Here is a 20,246-nt window from a genome sequence, read left to right as displayed (position 1 = left end):
GATTTTAAAAATCTGTTTTACAAATGTCATGGCAAGGCACCAATGATGGCACTTTCCCCCACCCACCCACCCAACTCACCAAGAATGCTTCACTCTCAGCAATTATGGAACTGGAAGGGACCACAAGGGTCATCTAGTCCAACCCCCTACAACTCAGGAACCTAGCAAGGACCCGCTGTCCTCAGAGTGATGCATGAGGATGGGGCAAGCGCTTTGGAGAGCCCTGCGTAGCTGCAAGATTCTTGCTGTGTGGGCTGGGAAGCTGTTAATTCACTGTTTCCTAGACCCAGCACCCGATGCAATTGCTTTGATTTGCCTCATGATAGGTCCAGACTTGAATCTGAACTCGTTTCTCCCTGGTCCTATGTCCAACCGTGTACCCACCATAACTCTAACCACAGTGGCTTAATATATCGGAGGACACCATGCCGCCACCACATTTTCCACACAAGGAGTACAGTCTCTGGGGAGTCCTATATGGCTATCCCCAAGTTTTTCCTTGTCCTGAGGTAATTTTCCTCTCCATGATGGACAGCAGCACCCTGAGAACAGTAGACCAGACTGTGAGGCAGCCAACCAGGAATTAATGTCTGGTTAAACTGAAGCAACTCTTGGTGTTCATGATGTTTTAGCAAAATGTTTCAGCATTTGCATGTTAAAGAAATAAAAGAATAAGCTGCCTCCCTCACTACTGGCGGGACATAGGAACGCCTCCGTTTTGTGTGGGGAAGGGCCAGAGGGACAAATCACAGTCAACTCTCAAAACCTGGGCTCAATTTCTGTTAAAACACCACAGCACAATTACTCTTCACCTGAAATCTCATGAGTTTCTTCTATCTACTGAGTGTGAGTACAGATCGAGTAAATGTAAGTTTAATAAAAGAAAACCAGCCATGTGTGTGTGTGGTAATAGAGGTGGTTTTAATTTTTCTAAGAAATACCTCATATGTGTCATCATCAAGAGGGGAGGGGGAAGGGAGTGAATATGGTCACACCACATTGAGAAATTATTGATTCTTGGGTCAGGAGATGGAACTCCCTGCATAGCTCGGATCTTTCAAGCAGAAGAAAACCGTTGCCATCAGTCCTTGCAATCCACACACTCTTCGGCCCCAAAATTATTGCCAGGGCATTGTGCCGGATCATACTCATTTAGGTTGAAGGCACTGATCCTTCGGTTGTTCAATGGTTGCACAGGACGGTAATTATCCTGCATACGCCGATTTTCTTCTTTGGTGGTAAAAAAGAGCGAGTTGGTGAATTTCTTCACCTAGAAGGGAGAAAAACAGGAGAAATGGGAGGAGGAGGAAGAGAAAAGGAGAGTAGCACATACAAGCTCAGGAAACCCATGCAGCAAAAGGACCAGTGTCAAATGTCTAAAGTCGAACTTGAGTGCCTGGGGATCGAGGTGGCCTTCCGCCATGAAAGCTCTCTCCAAACAACTGTGAAAGGAGACACTGCCTACTGACCTAGAAGTTTCCGTTGCTGTTGCCAAGCCCAGATCTGTAAAGATTCTGTGTGGCCTCCTTGGAAGGTAAACCCTAACTCTAAGGAAAACCTTGTGCAGGAAGGACCCAACCTAGCCCGCTCACCAAAGCATTTCTGGAGATTTTGAGGTGTGCAAAGGAGCTCCCCAGAATCCCTTATAGCACCTCACCAAGGGACTTCCCTGGGGACCATGCTCATTCTATGGAGAATGTGGCTCAGCAAGGTCATAGATAATCTGGGCTGCTAGTAAACTGAGTTGACATCCACACTGTACACTTAAAGCGCATGGCTTCCACCAGAGAATCTTGAGGACTAGTCTATTAAAGGGTGCAAATAATTTAGCTCTGCAAGGTGTAAACTACAGCCCCCAGGATTCTTTGGGGGAAGGCGTGTGTTTTTGAATGTGTGTCAAATGTGCTTTAAATCTGTGGTGCGGATGCGCCCCAATATTGCATGAGGCACTGGTGGGGCAGGACACATGAAAGTCTCAAACTAGGACTCCAACTGGGCTCCAGCACCTCACTATCTGTGCTACCTAGCGTCACATTGTTCCTGCCACAAACCTTGCAGGCTGAGGTGTGTTTCTCAAAGGTACCTTCTAAGGGGATGCCCCACTACTTACCTGACAGAGCCCTCAGTCAGCTGGTCTCACAGACCAATCAGGTTCCACCAGGCCCAACAAGGGCAAGGTGTGGAACTAGGAGGCCAACTCTGAGCAGGCCCTGTCTTACTTGTATGAGGAGGATCCTGTCAGGCTAAAACACCTGCTCCTCTTCCTCTACATTGTTCCCTTTGGAGTTTGACCCCCTGCCTTTCTATCTTGGGTTACACTCTCGACCTTTGGCTCTTCTGATGCCTGAGTCCTCGACCCTTTCCTACCTTGGACCGTGTAATTCACCTTAACCCCTATCAAAATGAGAGCTGACTTCTCAAGGAAACCTGATTGCTTGGGGCTGGAACTCCTTACGGACCCTGAAATATTGTGTCCCTTTTGCAAGGGACTTTGGGATAGTACCATCTGATTTTACATCCTTATGAACTAACTAACTGATCACCTTCCACAACGATCTACGAAATATAATAAAAACAGCAAAAATGGTTAAGCAGCAGCATTAAAAAACCAACAACCCAGAAATGAGTTTAAAAACTATATGGAATGGACAGCCACGGCAGAGACCTATTCGCCCAGCTGCGAAAGCTTGTTGAAACAGAAACAGCCTCATCTTTCCCCCCAGAAAGGGCATATAATGGGCACCTGCTTCATGTCAACAGAGGACTTTGTTCCACAGAGGAGGGGCTGCCACAAATAAAACCCTGCTCCAAGTTATTGTGGAACAGGCATCTAATTCCTTTGGGACTTGAAAGAGAAATTCTCCTGCAGCATGCAGTGACCTATTTGGGGTCGGGGATCTGAACGTGAGGGTGTTGTTTGTGGCGGTGACCTTGTGATCCATGTCTGTTTCCTAAGAACCCACGAATCAAAATGCCAAGGCCTCAGTCCGCTCTGACCCCAGCAGGCTCCATTCAGTGAACCTAATGATTCAATCCCTCCAGCTGGCGCCACCCCCACCCTTCCTCAAAGAATAGATGACACCCACTCACCACATAGGGATGCACCTTGATGACATTAGGAAAGACAAACCAGGTCACAGCTTCAGAGCAGTTGGGAGTGGTGAGGGAGCCCTGGTAGCGGTAATACTTGTCTGTAATTTTAACGGTGTCTCTACCTCCTGGTCTCAATAAGTCCGAAAGAGAAAATTCCCCATTCAGTGGCACAGAGTCACCTGTGGAAAGACAAGAAAGGTGAGAGGCCTGGTAGAAAGAAAGATCCATTCATTTTCTAAGAAATGGAGGCAGGGTGGCGGAATGGGGGAACCTCACCTTTTTCTGGGATTCTGCGCAGGCTACTAGCCAGAAAATTCCATACACCGTCAAAAGGAGCCTCAAAGGACTTCTACGGGGACAAGAAAGGTAATGGCATACGTTACAGGAAATTATCTCTATGAGCTTCTTGGCCTCCTCCATTCCAGAGGGCTGAGCTCTAAGCAGCCCACAACAGCCCCCAGGGGGTTCAGGGGCTCCTGAACCAATCCAGCCTTTGACTGCACAAGCATGGGCCACTCTGTGCTGTTCCTCACCTGTATGAAGAATCCCAGGACAACGAATCCCTGTGGGTCCTTCGCCGCTTCTTTGGTGCTTATGCCATTTTTAGTGTGGACGACGTGGAGCTGGTGCAAGAGAAGGGAAAAGAAAGGGAAGGGAAAGTGAGAATGGTGTTTCTAAATTACACCAGAGTAAGAGCGGGAGTAAGATTCTTGGATTTAGTTCAGTGGGTAACAGTGAGCTATCTTGCTGGCTGCTCTGGATAAGAGGATGCTAGACTAGACTAGATGGGTCTTTGGTTCAATCCATCAGGACTCTACTGAGTGCAAAGCAGATTCCCTACGGCTGAGCCACACGCCTCAAGCGTAAACTCAGGCATCCTTGGAGTGATGTTGCTCCCTTTGGAGATGTGAGCTATGATTAGCAGTTGTGCTGCCTCCTCTGGGAGTCAGTCTGCTCCCAAAGTGCTCTGCTTGCATATTTGGCATGGGTTTGAAAGCAGCACCAGATACAACCCCATAAATCTCCAGGATGCTCTCTCATCCAAAAACAACTAAACTCTGCATTGCCCATAGATTTATCACTGCTGTCAAGATCACTTACAGCTGGTTATTGTATTGTATCCTCCTTTTCAGAAAAGCAATAGATTGCCCCAAGCCCTTGAAAAATAAGTAGCTATGTGTATTTTTTTAATCTGGCTGTTGTGTTCTGTAAGAGCTCCTTCAGATTATCGGAGCATTCATCCCTATTTGCTTGCACCAGTTAAACTATGCCCGGTCTTTTATTGAGCATGATTTCTGATTTGTTTACGGGGTGGTTTGATGATAATGAGTGTTCATCCTGCAACTTGATTTCCTTGTGAGGTGTTTACATGCCTTCCCCTTAATCATTGGTTCATCCCACACTTTTCAATGCATTCCCTGTCACATCCCAAAGTACAAAACATCTGCTGGAAAGGGATTTGCTGTGTTAAAATGACAAAGTGTTGCTTTAATCCACTTCAACTGTGCAAACCTTAACTTCACTTGAATCCCTCCTGCAGCCCAAAGTAAGGTTACCAGACGTCCCCGTTTCCCGGGGATAGTCCCCAGATTTACAAATCAGTTCCCTGACAAAATCCACTGAATTCGACTGAAGTTGAAAAGTGACCCCGGATTCGTTGAAAAAAACCTGATAACCTTAACCCAAAGGCACCCTTACTCCCCCAGCTAGCCTAGGAGCTGTGACATTATATGTTTGCAAGCATGCTGTCTGCTGAAGAGGAAGGTCTGCCCTGGAATGTTTGCCTTTTTTGCTCAGTGTTTCTCAGAATTGGAGAGGGAGATACAGTATATAAACAAGCGAGAGCCCAGAGTTTCCAGGAGCCTTAATTGCGGCCTCAGTGGAATTCTTAAAAAGTGAGGAAGTGTGGGTTAACCTTTGCTTGATGCAACATTGCATAACCTCCCTGCAACCTAATCAAAATGAACGCTCATCAATAAACAGCCAATATCATCTAACCTCCCCACGAACTTAGTGGAAACAATTCAAGACGAAGGCTCAATAAACAAGCCATTAGGCAGTGGCAGACCTTGGGGGTCTCAATTTTCAGTGACACCCTGTGCGACGCCAAAATTCAGTGACCCTTCGCCTCTCGTGCTCCATTCTAAATCGTTGCTGCAGCATCCCCTGCAGCATCTCTGAGGCTCCGTGCCCAAACCAGTCTGCATCTGAAAGTGGCCAAGATCTAAATGGAAGGAGCGTCTCCACCTCCATTGTTCTGCCCGGACACTGAGGTCCAGCGCCGAGGGCCTTCTGATGGTTCCCTCGCTGCGAGAAGCCAAATTACAGGGAACCAGGCAGAGGGCCTTCTCGGTAGTGGCACCCGCCCTGTGGAACGTCCTCCCACCAGATGTCAAAGAGAAAAATAACTACCAAACTTTTAGAAGACATCTGAAGGCAGCCCTGTTTAGGGAAGCTTTTAACGTTTAATGGGTTACTGTATTTTAGTGTTTTGTCGGAAACTGCCCAGAGTGGCTGGGGAAACCCAGCCAGATGGGCAGGGTATAAATAAATTATTATTATTATTATTATTATTATTATTATTATGATGATGATGATGAAGAAGAAGAAGAAGAAGAAGAAGAAGAAGAAAGGACAGCCTGAACACCAGAGAGCAGAAAACGACATTTATAGGTCCAGGGCAGCAGAACAATAATATTTGGGCTAAAATGCTCAGCTATTGCGGACTGCAGCTCCCATAAGCCCCAGCCAGAATGGTCTACTGTGGGGGTTGATGGGAGTTGTAGTCCACAAATGTCCGCAGGGCACCACCAGGCTGGCTACCCTAGTCTGCCCAATTGTTGCTCACTCTCATCGCTGCTTCCCCTGCTCTTCCAGATGGCTCACCTCCATTGAGTAGTGCTGGCCATTAATGGCATGTTCTGAGCCTGCATGGTGGTTGGTGCCAAAGTGGAAGTGGAAGGACTTCAGGTGGTACTTGGCTGGGAGGCTGGGGCTGGAAACAGTGGCTCCTTCCTTCATCTCAACATCAGCTGCAGTGGATCCAAGAAACAAAGCAAGCCTTGAGTTGCGATGACTCCTTTGATTTTAAAAAAGAATAATAACGTTTCCAGGATTCCCACCACCAGCGAGGCAAAATGCTGAAGCAGAGTTGGCACCGGGGCTGGTCCATTGTTAAAAAAGGGCTCACGTAGTCAGAACGGTGTGCTCAGAAAAGATCAGACTAGGTGGCTGTGTGTGTGCTATATACATTTAAAACACATTTCCACTCCCCAAGAATCCTGGGAGCTGTAGTTTGCAAAGGGTGCTGGGAATTCATAGAATCATAGAATTGTAGAGTTGAAATGGGACCCAAATGGCCTTCTAGTCCAACCCCCTGCAATGCAGTAATAAATTGTAGTTCAGAATTGTAGTTCTGTAAAGGTTAAGCTACAGTTCCCAGGATTCTTGAAGGAGGAGCAAATGCACATTAAATGTGCATTAAATGTATTGTGCGTATGCATGTGATGTTTGGGAAGGCAGGTCTGTAAGGGAGTCATTCATCCAGAAACAGGGAAAAGATTCGAGAACGGTTGTATATAAGTGGGAGTGGCACTCTGAGCCCACGCAGCTTCAGCTGGAAGTGCCAATCAAAGGAGAACTTTCGTTTTCGCTTTTTGCAGACGACTGAGCAACAAATGCTGTCTGCAAACTGATGTGTCATGACTGCCGATAGAGTGTGTCTGCCTAGGTCGTTCCTAAAGAGAAAGATGGACTAAAACTTAAGGATGCCGTTACAGCTATTGCTATAATGATTGTAAATAGCACTACCGTGATGCATTTATGACCAGTCAAGCAGTAAAACACTTGACTGAGTTTTACAGTGTCTGTGAGTGTTTCGTCTCAAAGTGTAACTTCAATTGCTGACCACTGCTTCCAGAAACTCTGCTAAATGGATGAAAGCTGCTAACGAGGTGCCTACACATGAGTATTCTCATGCAGCAAAAGTGTGATGGACTGTGACCTTTAATGAGGTCTCCACTGAATATCTAAAATCAGGGGCAGGGGAACTTTCTAGCCCAGCAATCTAGATCTTTCTGTCTCCACCACTCCATCAGCCGACTCTGCCATCATAATGACATCTGGTGATTGACAAGTGGGTGATACCACCCACCTGCCAAAGTTTGCCCGCGGGAGGGGAGATAGTAACCGTGCAGGATTTAGGTAAGCAAACAAGCAGGATTGAACTCCAAATGCATCAGCTGATAGGCATGGGGTTCAGTCCTTTCTGTAGGACTTAGGGATGTGAAAGAATTCTCCCCCTCCCCCAAACAGCCAATCCAGTCATATGTCAGTTGTGGGACTGGTAGACATCAGGGGCATGGCAGGTGGGTGCAATTAAGAGAAAATAGCCTTGCGGACCAAATAGGCAGGGAGCTGACAGGTCAAGTGTGGCCTCTGGCCAAGAATTCTCCACTACTGCCTAAAATGTATTTTGGAAGGGTGCAATTTGGAGGGACGAAGTGGTGGGGGGACGACGAGTGAGCTTATCCTTTCCTCCCATCCACCACTCTCCTCGCTCAGCTGCTTTCCCCCCTCCCCCTCCCCCCGCTTGGTTTTGCTCTGTGTTGATAGGACAGTCTAGTTCTGCAGCGGCTTCAGTAGTTCTGTGACGTCTTTCGATTTAGGAAATCATCAAAGCTAATTTTTCAAGTCTCCTGAATTTGTAGTTGTGCATTTGCTGATGCAGTGATCCTACGAAGTACTGCAGGGCCAAACTCCTCTTCTTGGCAAATGGTTTTATCTGCCTCTTAGATTATGTACAGATGGTTTAATAACACCAGTTGTTCGCTGCCCTTTAACTGATGGCAGGCTATAAAGAAGAGCGACAGGAACCTCTGTACGTCATAGACAGAGTACATGTCAACTTCTCTCTCCCTGGGGCCACTTTACCTACCAGATTTTCCTTACCCAATATATTCTTGCTCAACCCCTTCGATACGCAGCACTGGCCATGTTACTAGATGCTGAATGACACCCATTCTGTACTTGTGAGGAATCTACCGTATTTTTTGCTCTATAAGACTCACTTTTTCCCTCCTAAAAAGTATGGGGAAATGTGTGTGCGTCTTATGGAGCGAATGCAGGCTGCGCAGCTATCCCAGAAGCCAGAACAGCAAGAGGGATGGCTGCTTTCACTGCGCAGCGATCCCTCTTGCTGTTCTGGCTTCTGAGAGCCATTATATTTTTTTTCTTGTTTTCCTCCTCCAAAAACTAGGTGCGTCTTGTGGTCTGGTGTGTCTTATAGAGCGAAAAATACGGTATATTTTAGTGTGGCAGCCCCCACACTTGCGAACACCCTGACTACAGTGGTACCTCAGGTTAAGTACTTAATTCGTTTCGGAGGTCCGTTCTTAACCTGAAACTGTTCTTAACCTGGAGCACCACTTTAGCTAATGGGGCCTCCTGCTGCCGCCACGCCGCTAAAGCACGATTTCTGTTCTCATCCTGAAGCAAAGTTCTTAACCCGAAGTACTATTTCTGGGTTAGCGGAGTGTGTAACCTGAAGCGTATGTAACCCGAGGTACCACTGTATTGACAGCAGGCAGGCGCTGTCACTGTACACGTTTTGGAAAATGCTAAAACCTTTTTCCATTTAGACAAGACTACCCAGATATGTGGGGATGCGGGTGGCGCTGTGGTCTAAACCACTGAGCCTCTTGGGCTTGCCGATCGGAAGGTCAGTGGTTCAAATCCCTGCGATGGGGTGAGCTCCTGTTGCTTGGTCCCAGCTCTTGCCAACCTAGCAGTTCGAAAGCACACCAAAAGTACAAGTAGATCAATAGGTGTTTCCGTGCGCTGCTCTGGTGTCAGTGTTCCTTTATGCCAGAAGCGGCTTAGTCGTGCTGGCCACATGACCCGGAAAAACTGTCTGCGGAGCAGACAAATGATGGCTTCCTCAGCCTGTAAAGCGAGATGAGGGCCACAACCCCAGTCGTTCAAGACTGGACTTAACTGTCAGGGGTCCCTTTACCTTTACCTTTTTACCTTTTTACCCAGATATGTAGAATGCCGCCATGCATTTTAAAATCTGTTTTCATCTTATCGTTGCTTTAAAAGACTTGGCGGAGCCCATTTAACCGGTGGCAGCAACCTTCCAATCCACCACCCTCCAGATGTCTGGGATCCCCACTCCCATCAGCCCAACAACTTGGCCAATAGTCAGTGATGATGGAAGCTGTAGTCTAGCAATGCCACTATCTGGGTCTCCCCACTGTGTTGAAGCATAGCTGTGAAGCCACCAGCTCCCATGGAGACACAGAGAATAACGCGCCTGCGGTCAGAGTCCCAATTTCAAGATCCCTCCCAATGCCTTTCACATTGCCCACCGTTGCTCAAGTCGCCTATACTTACGATAGTCCCCTTTGTTCAAAAGCTCTCTTGGCCTCCAGCGGTCCTCATAGCCGGACAATGTCAAGGGACCCAGACAGGAATCAGGCTGTGTATACGTGGTGACAATGTTGATGGGAGACTGCTTCTTGCCATTGCACTGGCCCAGGCGTTTCCATGTAAGGGGGCCTAGGGAGAGGGAGGCAGAAGCAGGTGTGGAGCCAGCGAGGAAGAGGAGGAGCCCAAGGCAAAACTGAGTATTGCCTTCCCATTGGACAAGACAGCTTATCGAAGCAGAAAGGGTGACTGTTGGCCTTCCAATACCATATAGACACACACTCTATTGATTAATCTGGGAGTCACAACCTGATCCTGCACACCCAGTCTTCCACAGCAACCAGCATCCACACTCCAACCATAATTGTGTACTGAAGTTGCAAGGATGGGGGAAAATTTGCTCTTCTGGGAATTGGGAATGGGGAAGGGTATCATTCTAAGGAAGGGCTGGGGAACTGGTTTTAACCTCAGGTTGAAGGTGTCACTAAAACAAAAACATTTTCTGCCAAACTGAGCAGGGTTTGACCCCCCCCCCCACTTGTAGGCTGACGAGCAAGGGGTTAAATCCTGCTGCTCTGGTTGTGCACACCTCTTCACTGCTGGAACAAGATTTAACCCCGCCCCCTGAGAAGGTGTCCTCCCACCCATGCAGGATTTAACCCCGCCCTCTCAAGTGATGTCAGCTGGTGGGCGGTTGGGAAGATGGCTTTGTGGGTCAAACTCCAGCTTCTGGCCGGCAAGGACTGGCCAGTGGGCTGGAGGTTCCCCATTCCTGGCCTAAACACTAATTTGGATTGAACAACTGCTCAAATTCCTACCCATTTGTCCCACTTCAATATGGAAAACTTGGAACTGCCAGTAGGGAACCAGGAACCAATTTCAAGCTGGCATTATTGGATTGGTGGCCTAGTTTGTGCTGAGGCCTCTTTCAGGCTGAATGTGGCTCAGCCCAGTTTCCTGCCTAGCAGATTAAACAGGCTGCTCTGTGGGCATGAGAGCTTGAAGCCCCATTAGAGAAGCCTGCTACCCTTTCTGTGCCTCAGTGATCGAACCGCACTACTGGAGAGAAATAGTCTTTGCTTCTTACACTGGGAGATACTGAGCTTGTGGATGAAACCAAGGAATGCTGTTTTGCTTACCACAGCTTGGCTTGTCATAGCACCATTTTTCTGTAGGAGAAAGAGAGACGTGTTAGCAGATGGGAGTCTGTAGAGAAAAGAAACCCGATAACACATTACTGAAAAAGAACAGAGGTTTTGTCTTTCTCAGTGTAAGCCTTATACTTAGCAGAAAGACATTCAACCAGGCACACAGAGAGGAAAACTCCCTCAGAACTACACAGCCAATCAGAGTATGTGCTAAGCAACACCTCCACCCATCACCTTCTTGGCTAGTTGGCTTTAACATTATATAATTGACCCTTAAACTACAAAATGAATGACCCCTGCACTTCACACAAGGAGGACAGAAAGTTTGTATTATATTAGAGACTTGAGAATATTGCACACACATCTTTCTGCCATAAGGCAAGAGAAGACCGGGGCTGTCTATAGTTGTCACTGTTTGAAGTGAAAGCAGCTCAGCTTCACCCAACTTTCTGGCCCCCATTACAGCCATTTCTTACCTCCGCTTTTCCCGCTCTACACACAGAGACAGAGGAGGATGGGGAAGAAATTCATTTGGTTAGGATTTTTTTCTGAAACCCCACCCCCCTTAATTGCATTTTCCATAATAGTAAGTGAGCTGAAACACAACTAGCTTTCTACATTCACACCTCTCTGAATTCTGTAATGCAATTCTCCAGCCAAGTAATGTGGAGAAAAATGAGTATGTTGGGGAGAAAGCATGGATCAAAATGCATCGGTTTCCTGTCCTTTCTCTGGTTTAACATGAGATGATAAGATTGCAGAACCCAGTAAATCCCCAAGGACTGATGCAACACTTTCTTCCACGAAACTAATCCGAAACTCTGGCCCCATGAGCCAAAGAAATGAGCCCTGGACTCTGTGAACCTTCAGTCTCCGACCAGAGACCCGTTCACAACACATCCACACCAAACATTTAAAGCACTCTGATATCACTTCCCCCAAAGGATTCTGGGAGAATTCAGTCATGGCCTCCCCCAAAGAATTCTGGGAGCTGTGGTTTGTTATGCATAATGAGAGTCACAAGGAGGCCCCTTATTCTGAGCTACAATTCCCAGAGGGGTTTAACCATCAAATCCTTCTTCCCGGGGAATTCTGCACTCCAGAATTTACCATTGCACTGTGCCGCAGAGGCTTACCTTCACAGCTAACATAGGATCCTCCCAAGAGCAGCAACATCAATAGATGTGTGATTGGTTTCAGCGTGGGAGCCATGATTGCTACCTGTGCAGAGAGGGCATGTTAGCAAAAAACTTCTCCCACTCAGCCTTGTCCAACCCTCATCACCAAAGCAGTGCATGCGCCAGCCCCGTTCACAGTCACTTTTCTCGGCTATGTGATCAGTGTCGCAATTTAGCATAAGAGCAGCCCTACTGGATGAGGCCCAAGGTCCACCTAGTCCAGCATCTTGTTCTTAAAATGGCCAACCAGATGCCTCTGGGAAGCCCAGAAATGCAACAGGACCTCTCCCTCCCCACGTGTGATTCCTAGTGGCTGGTAGGCAGAGGCACAACATCTTCAATAGTGGAGGGGGAGCACTGTCCAGGGGTGGACTTTGGCTTCTCAAATTTCAGTGGCGCCCTGCGTGACACTAAAATTCAGGACCCTCTCCACCCTACCTGCCTCTCACGCTCCCTTCTACATCATTGTTGTTGTGCTAGCACCCAGTGCAACCGCAACAGTTGTGCCATCCCAAATCCACCTCTGCCTTGTCTGCCTCCACTTGGAATTTTCAGAACTCTGATGCCCAACTATGAGTCAGCTTATCTAAGGCAGAACAATTGTCTTAGATCGATACCAGCCCATGCATGAAGTCTCTCATCCATTTACTTATCACCAGGATCTCCTATGTGCTAATTAGCTCAACAGCAATTAACTTCAAATTTCACAACATCAAATTTTGAATGCGGAAGGTTAAAGGGAACAAAAGGCATTCGCGTAATATTTCCATATGCCCTTATGCAACTTGGAGCGGCCTGAGGGGAAGTTTGGGTAGGATCCTTGTTGAGTGATCAGCCTGGGTGCTCCTGGCTGATCAGGGGATCACAGAGCTGCTTTATTATTATTATTATTATTATTATTATTATTATTATTATTACTATTACTATTACTATTATTATTACTACTACTACTACTAGATTACCCCTGCTTTTCAGCCATGATTGGTTCCCAAAGTGACCTACAGCAATTAAACAACATATAAGAAGATACCAAGGCTGGATCTAGACACATCAAAGATGCTTTTCAGTTTAAAGCATTGTAAATTGAAACAGGGAAAAACGGGACTCCACGTTGCCATCTTGGTGGCACAACGTTATATTGCACATGCAATGTACCGTATTTTTTGCTCTATAAGACTCACTTTTTCCCTCCTGAAAAGTAAGGGGAAATGTGTGTGCGTCTTATGGAGCGAATGCAGGCTGCGCAGCTATCCCAGAAGCCAGAACAGCAAGAGGGATTGCTGCTTTCACTGCATAGCGATCCCTCTTGCTGTTCTGGCTTCTGAGATTCAGAATTTTTTTTTCTTGTTTTCCTCCTCCAAAACTAGGTGCGTCTTGTGGTCTGGTGCATCTTATAGAGTGAAAAATACAGTATATAAATCACTTTAGACCTGAGTCCCCAGTATAAAATATTGAGAGCACATTGAGTACAGAACCATAGGAAGGGACCCTGAGCATAGTATTTTACTGTTTATAGTATTTTACTCTGACACTGTCAATTGATGGCATTATCTAGGTTCCAGGAGCCTTCCTCCAGAAGGAAGGTGGAGGGAGGAGATGCGGAGAGAATCAGGGCTTGGCTGGAGCTGAAGAAGACATCTCACAAGAGCAACCTCTTCATTGATCTACACCAAGAATGGGGAACCTGCAACCCTCCAGAAATGTTGCTGGACTTTAACTGTCATAATCCCCAACCATTAATTACACTGACTGAGGCTGATGGGAGTTGAAGTTGGACGGTGACTGGAGGGACACAGGCGTCCCATCCCTCATCTACAGTCCTGTATGGCTTCAGAGAAAAGCATTTGGAAGGAACCAAAAGGTCCTCCCGTCTGGCCCTACACTTACCCAAGGGCAGCAGCCTAATATACCCACCCACAACACACACGCAACCAGGCTGTGCAAGCTTCTAGACCCCATTGTGCCACAAGCTGAAAGCTGGGGACTGAAGAGAGGCACAGACCAGGAGATCACATTATGACAGACAACAGAGGAGGAGGAATTAGCAACACACACACATCCTGCAAATCCTAGAGATTCTCCTGCCCTTGATCTCTACTCCCGGAGAATGCCTCCCCGTTCTTACCTTCTGTACCAGAGTCGCCCTGCGTTGTTGCCGAATCCTCTGGGAGTTGCTTCTTTCCAGAGATGTACTACTTCAGTTATGGGCCCCTCCCCACGGAGGAGGGGAGCAGTGGGTGAGAAAGGTGGGTTACCCAAGGGTGGCAATTTGACACACCCTGTAGCACAAGAGATACCTGGTTGAGGACAAGACAGATAGGCACTCAAGAAGAGGTGCCAAGTGCGGTGATGAACAGGTTGACAATGTACTCTATGTGCACTTTGCATACGACAAGGAAGTCGTCATATATAAAATTAGGTGGCTGGTCATCTGATTTTTTAATTGAGAAATCTCTCTCAAAATATCTCTCTCTCTTTCTCTCTCTCTGACATGTCATATTTGACGTTTTGTTTTTAATTAGTTTGAGACTTCAGAATATGGAGCATTCCCTATCAGGGTCATCTGCTTGGTGCAGGTGCGATCAGTTCCATTATCAGCAAGTGGGAAAGTGCTGGTATTAGGAAGGATGGTCCTGCTGTACCATGAAGTATCGTGAAGCAGCAGTTTGGGGCAACAGGAGACTTCATTTCCCTGCTCTCCTTCGCCCTTTTCACTTTGAAGCAGCAGGGTCTCTTTAGCTTTTTATACTTGGGCAGTTTGACGTTTTGAGATATGTTAAAGGACTATTTTTTCTCCGTTTTTAAACCAAAGTCGGCTCAGGTGCATTAAGCCCTCTTAAAAGTGCCATTGAATGGCTGAGACAGGGCCATACCTCTGAGGTCAGGGCATCTGCGCCACATACAGAAGGTCCCAGGTTCAATCCCTGGTGTCTCCAGGCAGGGCAGGGAAAAGATCCCTGAAATCCTGGAGATCCACTAGCCAGTCAGTACAAACAATCCTGACCTAGACGGACCAGTAGTCTGACTTTGCATAAAGGTAGCTTATTATGTAAGAGAGACTGGAACGAGGACAGAAGTTGGGCCTACAGTGAGATACGGCAGCTGCCTCAGGCACAAAGGCAGATCTGGAGACCATTAAAGACAGTGGAGGAGAACATGATACACTGGTTAGAGGGTTGGACCAGGCCCTGGAAAGCCAGGGCTCAAATCCCCACTCAGCCACAAAGCTCACTGGGATGACCTTGGGCCAGTCACTGCCTCTCAGCCCAACCTACCTCACAGGGTTGTTGTGGGGACAGAATGGGGAGGAGAAGTTTTGTATGGCACCTTGAGCTCCTTGGAGGAAAGGCGGACTATAAAGGGATGAATGAATGATTAAATAAATAAGCAGAGCCTGTTGGATCAGGCCGGTAGCCGATCAAGCTCAGCATCCAGTGGCCAAGCAGATGCCCATGGGAAACCTGCAAGTGGCACCCCTGGCACAACAGCACCCTCTTCACTCCTGCAGTTCCCAGCAAGTGGTATTCAGAAACAGGCTGCTTCTGACAGCAGAAGTAAAGACAGAAATGTCTGACCCGTAGGGCACAGGGAAGCAAGCGACTGAGGTAGAAAACCCAGATGGTTTTCTGCGGGTTGACATTTGTTCTAATTCAGCAGTAAACTGCGTGTTTTCCTGGGGGAAGCAGCGTGACAAAAGAAATACCTCTTGGGCTCATGCCTAGCAATCACAAGATAGAAGAAGAAGAAATCAGGGGACAAAGGGAAGTGTGGATGAGCCCTAATTAATTTATTATCTGTCGGCTTTTTGGTGCTTGGTAAAGGCGCTCCTCTTTTGAGCAAGCCTTCCAAAGGGATATCTTTATGCCAGATGCTATCTGTATTGGGTTTGAATTGATTTTATGTATGCACTATTGTTGTCTTAAACTCCTTCCCGCCCGTGTGTGTGTGTGTATGTGAGAGAAAGAGAGAGAGAGAGAGAGAGAGAGAGAGAGAGAGAGAGAGAGAAAGAAAGAAAGAAAGAAAGAAAGAAAGAAAGAAAGAAAATGAGTGAATCAGTGTGTATCTCACCAGCAGGTCCCAGGGCAGGTTACATCCATTTAAAACTCAGAACTAAACATTTAAATATGCCCCTTCCCTATGCCCTATGCATCTTATCCACTATTTCACACAATAACAAGCATTGTGGCTTTCTTTCCCTTCCCTGCTTCTCTTAAAAAACCAGCACTTGACAACTAGAGGAAATTCCAGGGCCACCTGTTTAAAACAAAAGGCAGAACCCCAAAACCTCAGGGCACCACCAACCTAAGCCTCCTCATTATGCTTTAATAACCGAGACTTTACGGGAAACATTGGCGGAGAGAATGCAACCCCAAATACGTCCTCAAGTGCAAACCACCCACACAAACACTCAGTGTTTGCACACAGTGGCAGTTCTACAGCAGAGCACCCAAGGAGGAAGGAAGAATCTGCTAAATCTTTCCTGGATGAGGTTGTGTTGTGCCATTCCTGGCAGTTGCAAAGGCTTATCGCCAGGGATTACGAAGGATTAGACCTTGGAACCTGCTTTCTATGCTCAGGGCACCAACGTGAAATACAAGTATTTGAGCGTGTGATGTGTCTTTCCCATATACATCCCATGCCATCCACACCACTAACCAAAGTGAGGACCCACCTCAGGTCAAGCTGAGAGCCAGCGGTGGGTCCCAACACACCCGCTGAAGCCCAGTGATCTGGAGGAAAACAAGACCCCCACACGTTAGAGGGTACGATTTTCCCATAGACATGAACCCCACTATTTTCAGTTTCCTTCCATTTCTATTTCCCGGTCTTAAATTCAGTTCACATTTCCACATCAGCTTGCGAATGCATTTTTTAAAGTCTTCATGAAAATTCGTCAGTATGTTTTGCATGCAATGTTTCCTAATACACACAATTTTGACAAATACAATAGTGGGTTATTTTCACTATTACAGCCACACTTTCCCCTAGCAGATGCCTTTTGTACACATTATTTGGGTGGAGAATTGCACTGCAAAACTTGGAAAAGTGAAAATTTCAAAGGGTGAGTGTGTTCCAGTTTGCATGTCATTTCAGAAAGTGTGAATTAGGGGAATTTGCAGTTAAATATGAACTGTATCAAATGGCACCCCACTCCCCACTGTTGGATCAGTATCCTTTTTATTTTAGCAGCGCTCCTGTGCCTTGTACAGAAGGATACGACAAAAGTTCAACAGGATCAGTTTTTTCCATCATAGAGATGCAATTACAGTGTAAGTGCGGTTGGAGATGAAGGGGAAACTTGACCTGTTGAATTTCTGCCTCTTTTTCAGTTGCCTAAAGGCACAAGAGCCAAACAAGGGGGTGGAAGCTGGCAACCTTACATGCGTACCAGTTTTAATTAGCGTTGGCTCAGCACATCCTGTGGTCGAATCACAAACCTACCACATTAACCTTAATTCATTTCTTTCAGTCACAAGCCATAACAAATTGCACATGGGTTCAAAATGGGATGTTAAAACAAACTGTACAGAACAACCGTGGGGAAACTTTTCATAACTTTTCATAAGGGATACAAAAGTAAATCTCTAGTGACAAAAATTGTGAAACCATATGGCACAGTGTACGTGTTGATCCAAATGGCAGTAGAAAACATGTCTATACATTTTGTCCCATTTTTAGCTGGTGGGAATACAAAGATGGCCACTTTTGGAGTAACCTCTTCATTATCTGAAAGCAAACAAACCTAGTGGGGTGTTTTGTTTTTACAACTCTGACCATTTCAAACTTGTCATTTTAACAGCCCAGGGAGCAAAGCATTCTAAACATGTTCAGTTATAATACAACTAAGCAGGAACTGCAGGGCACCCTTCCCCACAAATACAATGCCTCAAATTATTTTTATTCTGATATCCATAGGTATTTGTTGCAGTCTGAGAGGATGAGAGCATTCTTAAGGAAAACTTATTGAAACCATGCCATAGTATTACTCCAGAGAGATCATCATTCTCATCTATTTCTTATACCCAGAACATCTGACTGGGTTGCCTTAGCCAACAAAAATACAGGAACAACAACAACAACAACAAACATTTAAAGCTTCCTGAAACAGGACTGCCTTCAGATGTCTATGAAAAATTATCTAGCCATTTAACTTTATGTCATCTACTGGGAGGGCATTCCACAGGAAGGGTGCGATTACCAAAAAGGCCTTCTGTCTGATTCCAGATCAAGGGCCTGGAAACCAAGCCTTATGAGGAACAGTTGAAGGAACTGGGTTGTTTAGCCTGGAAAAGAGGAGAGTGAGAGGAGATACGATAGCCATCTTCAAATATCTAAAGGGCTGTCACATGGAAGATGGAGCAAACTTGTTTTCTCCTGCTCTGGAGGGTAGGTGACAAACCAATGGCTTCAAGTTACAAGAAAGGAGATTCTGACTAAACATCAGGAAGAACATTTTGACAGGAAGAGCTGTTGGACAATGGAACTGTCTTCCTCGGGAGGTTGTGAACTCCTTCCCTGAAGCTGGATCTCTCTGACACCTTCTTACTAATCCCCAACGCCACCCCCCACCATCCCATGCCTGAAGCAACCGCTACACTTTCCCTAATGGTAGGGCTGGCCCTGTAGTTCAGATCTGGAATAACCATGGTGCTACAAAGTATCATGCATTCTTTGGAACAATCCTTCCACCTTTGTGGTCTGGCTGGAGAAGATTGCTCAGGAAGGTGAGCAAAATGCTGAGTTCTAGCCGGGAGGAATGGCTGCCATTTCAGTTGCCCAGGTAGAAGGAGAGAGATCTGCCTACCTGTCATGGCCCAACAGCTGCCCTGTCCTGCCTTACCCCTATGCCCTCGCTAGCCTGCAGCTCACCCATCTTAACCAACAGGTAGTTCTGTCCACAACTGCCTATGGGAGCCTCTCTAAAAGGTAAAGGGACCCCTGACCATTAGGTCCAGTCGTGACCAACTCTGGGGTTGCGGCGCTCATCTCGCTTTATTGGCCGAGGGAGCCGGCGTTTGTCCACAGACAGCTTCTGGGTCATGTGGCCAGCATGACTAAGCTGCTTCTGGCAAACCAGAGCAGCACACGGAAACACCGTTTACCTTCCCGCCGGAGCGGTACCTATTTATCTACTTGCACTTTGACGTGCTTTCGAACTGCTAGGTTGGCAGGAGCAGGGACCGAGCAACGGGAGCTCACCCCATCACGGGGATTCGAACCACCAACCTTCTGATCGGCAAGTCCTAGGCTCTGTGGTAAACCCACAGCGCCACCCGTGTCCCTCCAATGGGAGCCTCTCTAAAGGCACCCAAAATAGCAAGAAATGAAGCTGGAAGCAGCAGCACTGAAGGAAGAGCCACACTTAAGTTTTAAAAGACATATTGAGACCATATAGAGTTACAGAACATTCACTTAAAGCAGAGGTTTTATTGCTGCTATATTTATTGCAGGTTCTTTGGAATCCCTTGTGAGAAAACGAGGGTTAAAATATCATTCACTCAAATCAATGCACCAGACGGCTATTAAAAGTCATGGGATCCAGGAAGGTTTGAGGCCAAAACTGCATGCAATGCTGTGCCAACTTCACCTTAATGTTTATACTGCACGTTATTATCGCTTCAGGCCTTCTGGCGCTAAAGACTGTACTAGAATCAGGGATGAGGCCTGCCCAGCAGGTCCTGGTTCCAATCAGTAGTGTAGTGCCAAATTTAGAAGTGCGGGGTCAGAAATGCCACACCCCATCTAAGATTATACAATCATAATTATATAATAGCAACAATAATTAGGGGTGCATTGCAATGATCAGATCTTCATGTGTTGCCTTTCAGCTAGCTCTATTACTTCCTGTGCACCTACAGAAAACTGGAGTGCTCCAAAATCATTTTCTGGATAGTCCTAAACTGTGTTTTCCACAAAGTTCCATTGTGTGGAAAGAACTTGCACGCCGTTCTCTTGAAACTGAAGCGCCTTGTGTTTCCAGGGTTCCTAAACGCTTCATTTTGGAGCTTACAGTGGCTCCCCTTTCATGTTGATTGGGCAGCTCTAGGAGACAGGGACCCTGCTGCAGAAATAGTAATGGGTCTCTGACACCGGACCGCTATACCACTGGTACCGTTTAATCCCATTCAATTTCATCCATTTAATTTTGAGCCTCTGAGGGTTAGAACAATGGAGACACAGAGTTTATGTGTTTTCAAGGAGAGAAAGAAGTTCTTCTGGTAACAACAGAGAATGGTGTTCATGATCACAACTGCTGGCTTTTGTCAGCAGATTAGGAAAAGAAGTGCAGTAAAGCAAGTTTGCACAGAGCTATGGATGGGAAAGAAACTCAGTTTGGATTTAATGAAAATTCACACTTTCTGAAACATCGCCCACACTTCCATTTGTCCCATGCTTTCTA

At 46.6% G+C, this 20,246-nt stretch overlaps 1 protein-coding gene across 1 annotated transcript; it reads right to left on the bottom strand.

The window, feature by feature from the left end:
* Nucleotides 1-996: 996 nt before the first annotated feature.
* On the bottom strand, nt 997-11,909 carry LOC128400901 (carbonic anhydrase 4-like). Its single transcript, XM_053363588.1, has 8 exons — nt 11,804-11,909; nt 10,659-10,688; nt 9,487-9,651; nt 5,980-6,125; nt 3,627-3,716; nt 3,370-3,442; nt 3,091-3,272; nt 997-1,270 (listed from the first exon to the last, which is right to left on the bottom strand). The coding sequence occupies exons 1-8, from the start codon at nt 11,877-11,879 to the stop codon at nt 1,082-1,084; spliced, it is 951 nt and encodes a 316-aa protein (XP_053219563.1). The 5' UTR covers nt 11,880-11,909; the 3' UTR covers nt 997-1,081.
* Nucleotides 11,910-20,246: the final 8,337 nt, after the last annotated feature.

The sequence above is a fragment of the Podarcis raffonei genome, chromosome 13 (genome assembly GCF_027172205.1).
Source record: "Podarcis raffonei isolate rPodRaf1 chromosome 13, rPodRaf1.pri, whole genome shotgun sequence".
In the NCBI taxonomy this organism is placed as follows: domain Eukaryota; kingdom Metazoa; phylum Chordata; class Lepidosauria; order Squamata; family Lacertidae; genus Podarcis; species Podarcis raffonei.
Note: the sequence above shows the minus strand (reverse complement) of the source record. Positions and strands in the feature narration are given on the sequence as shown.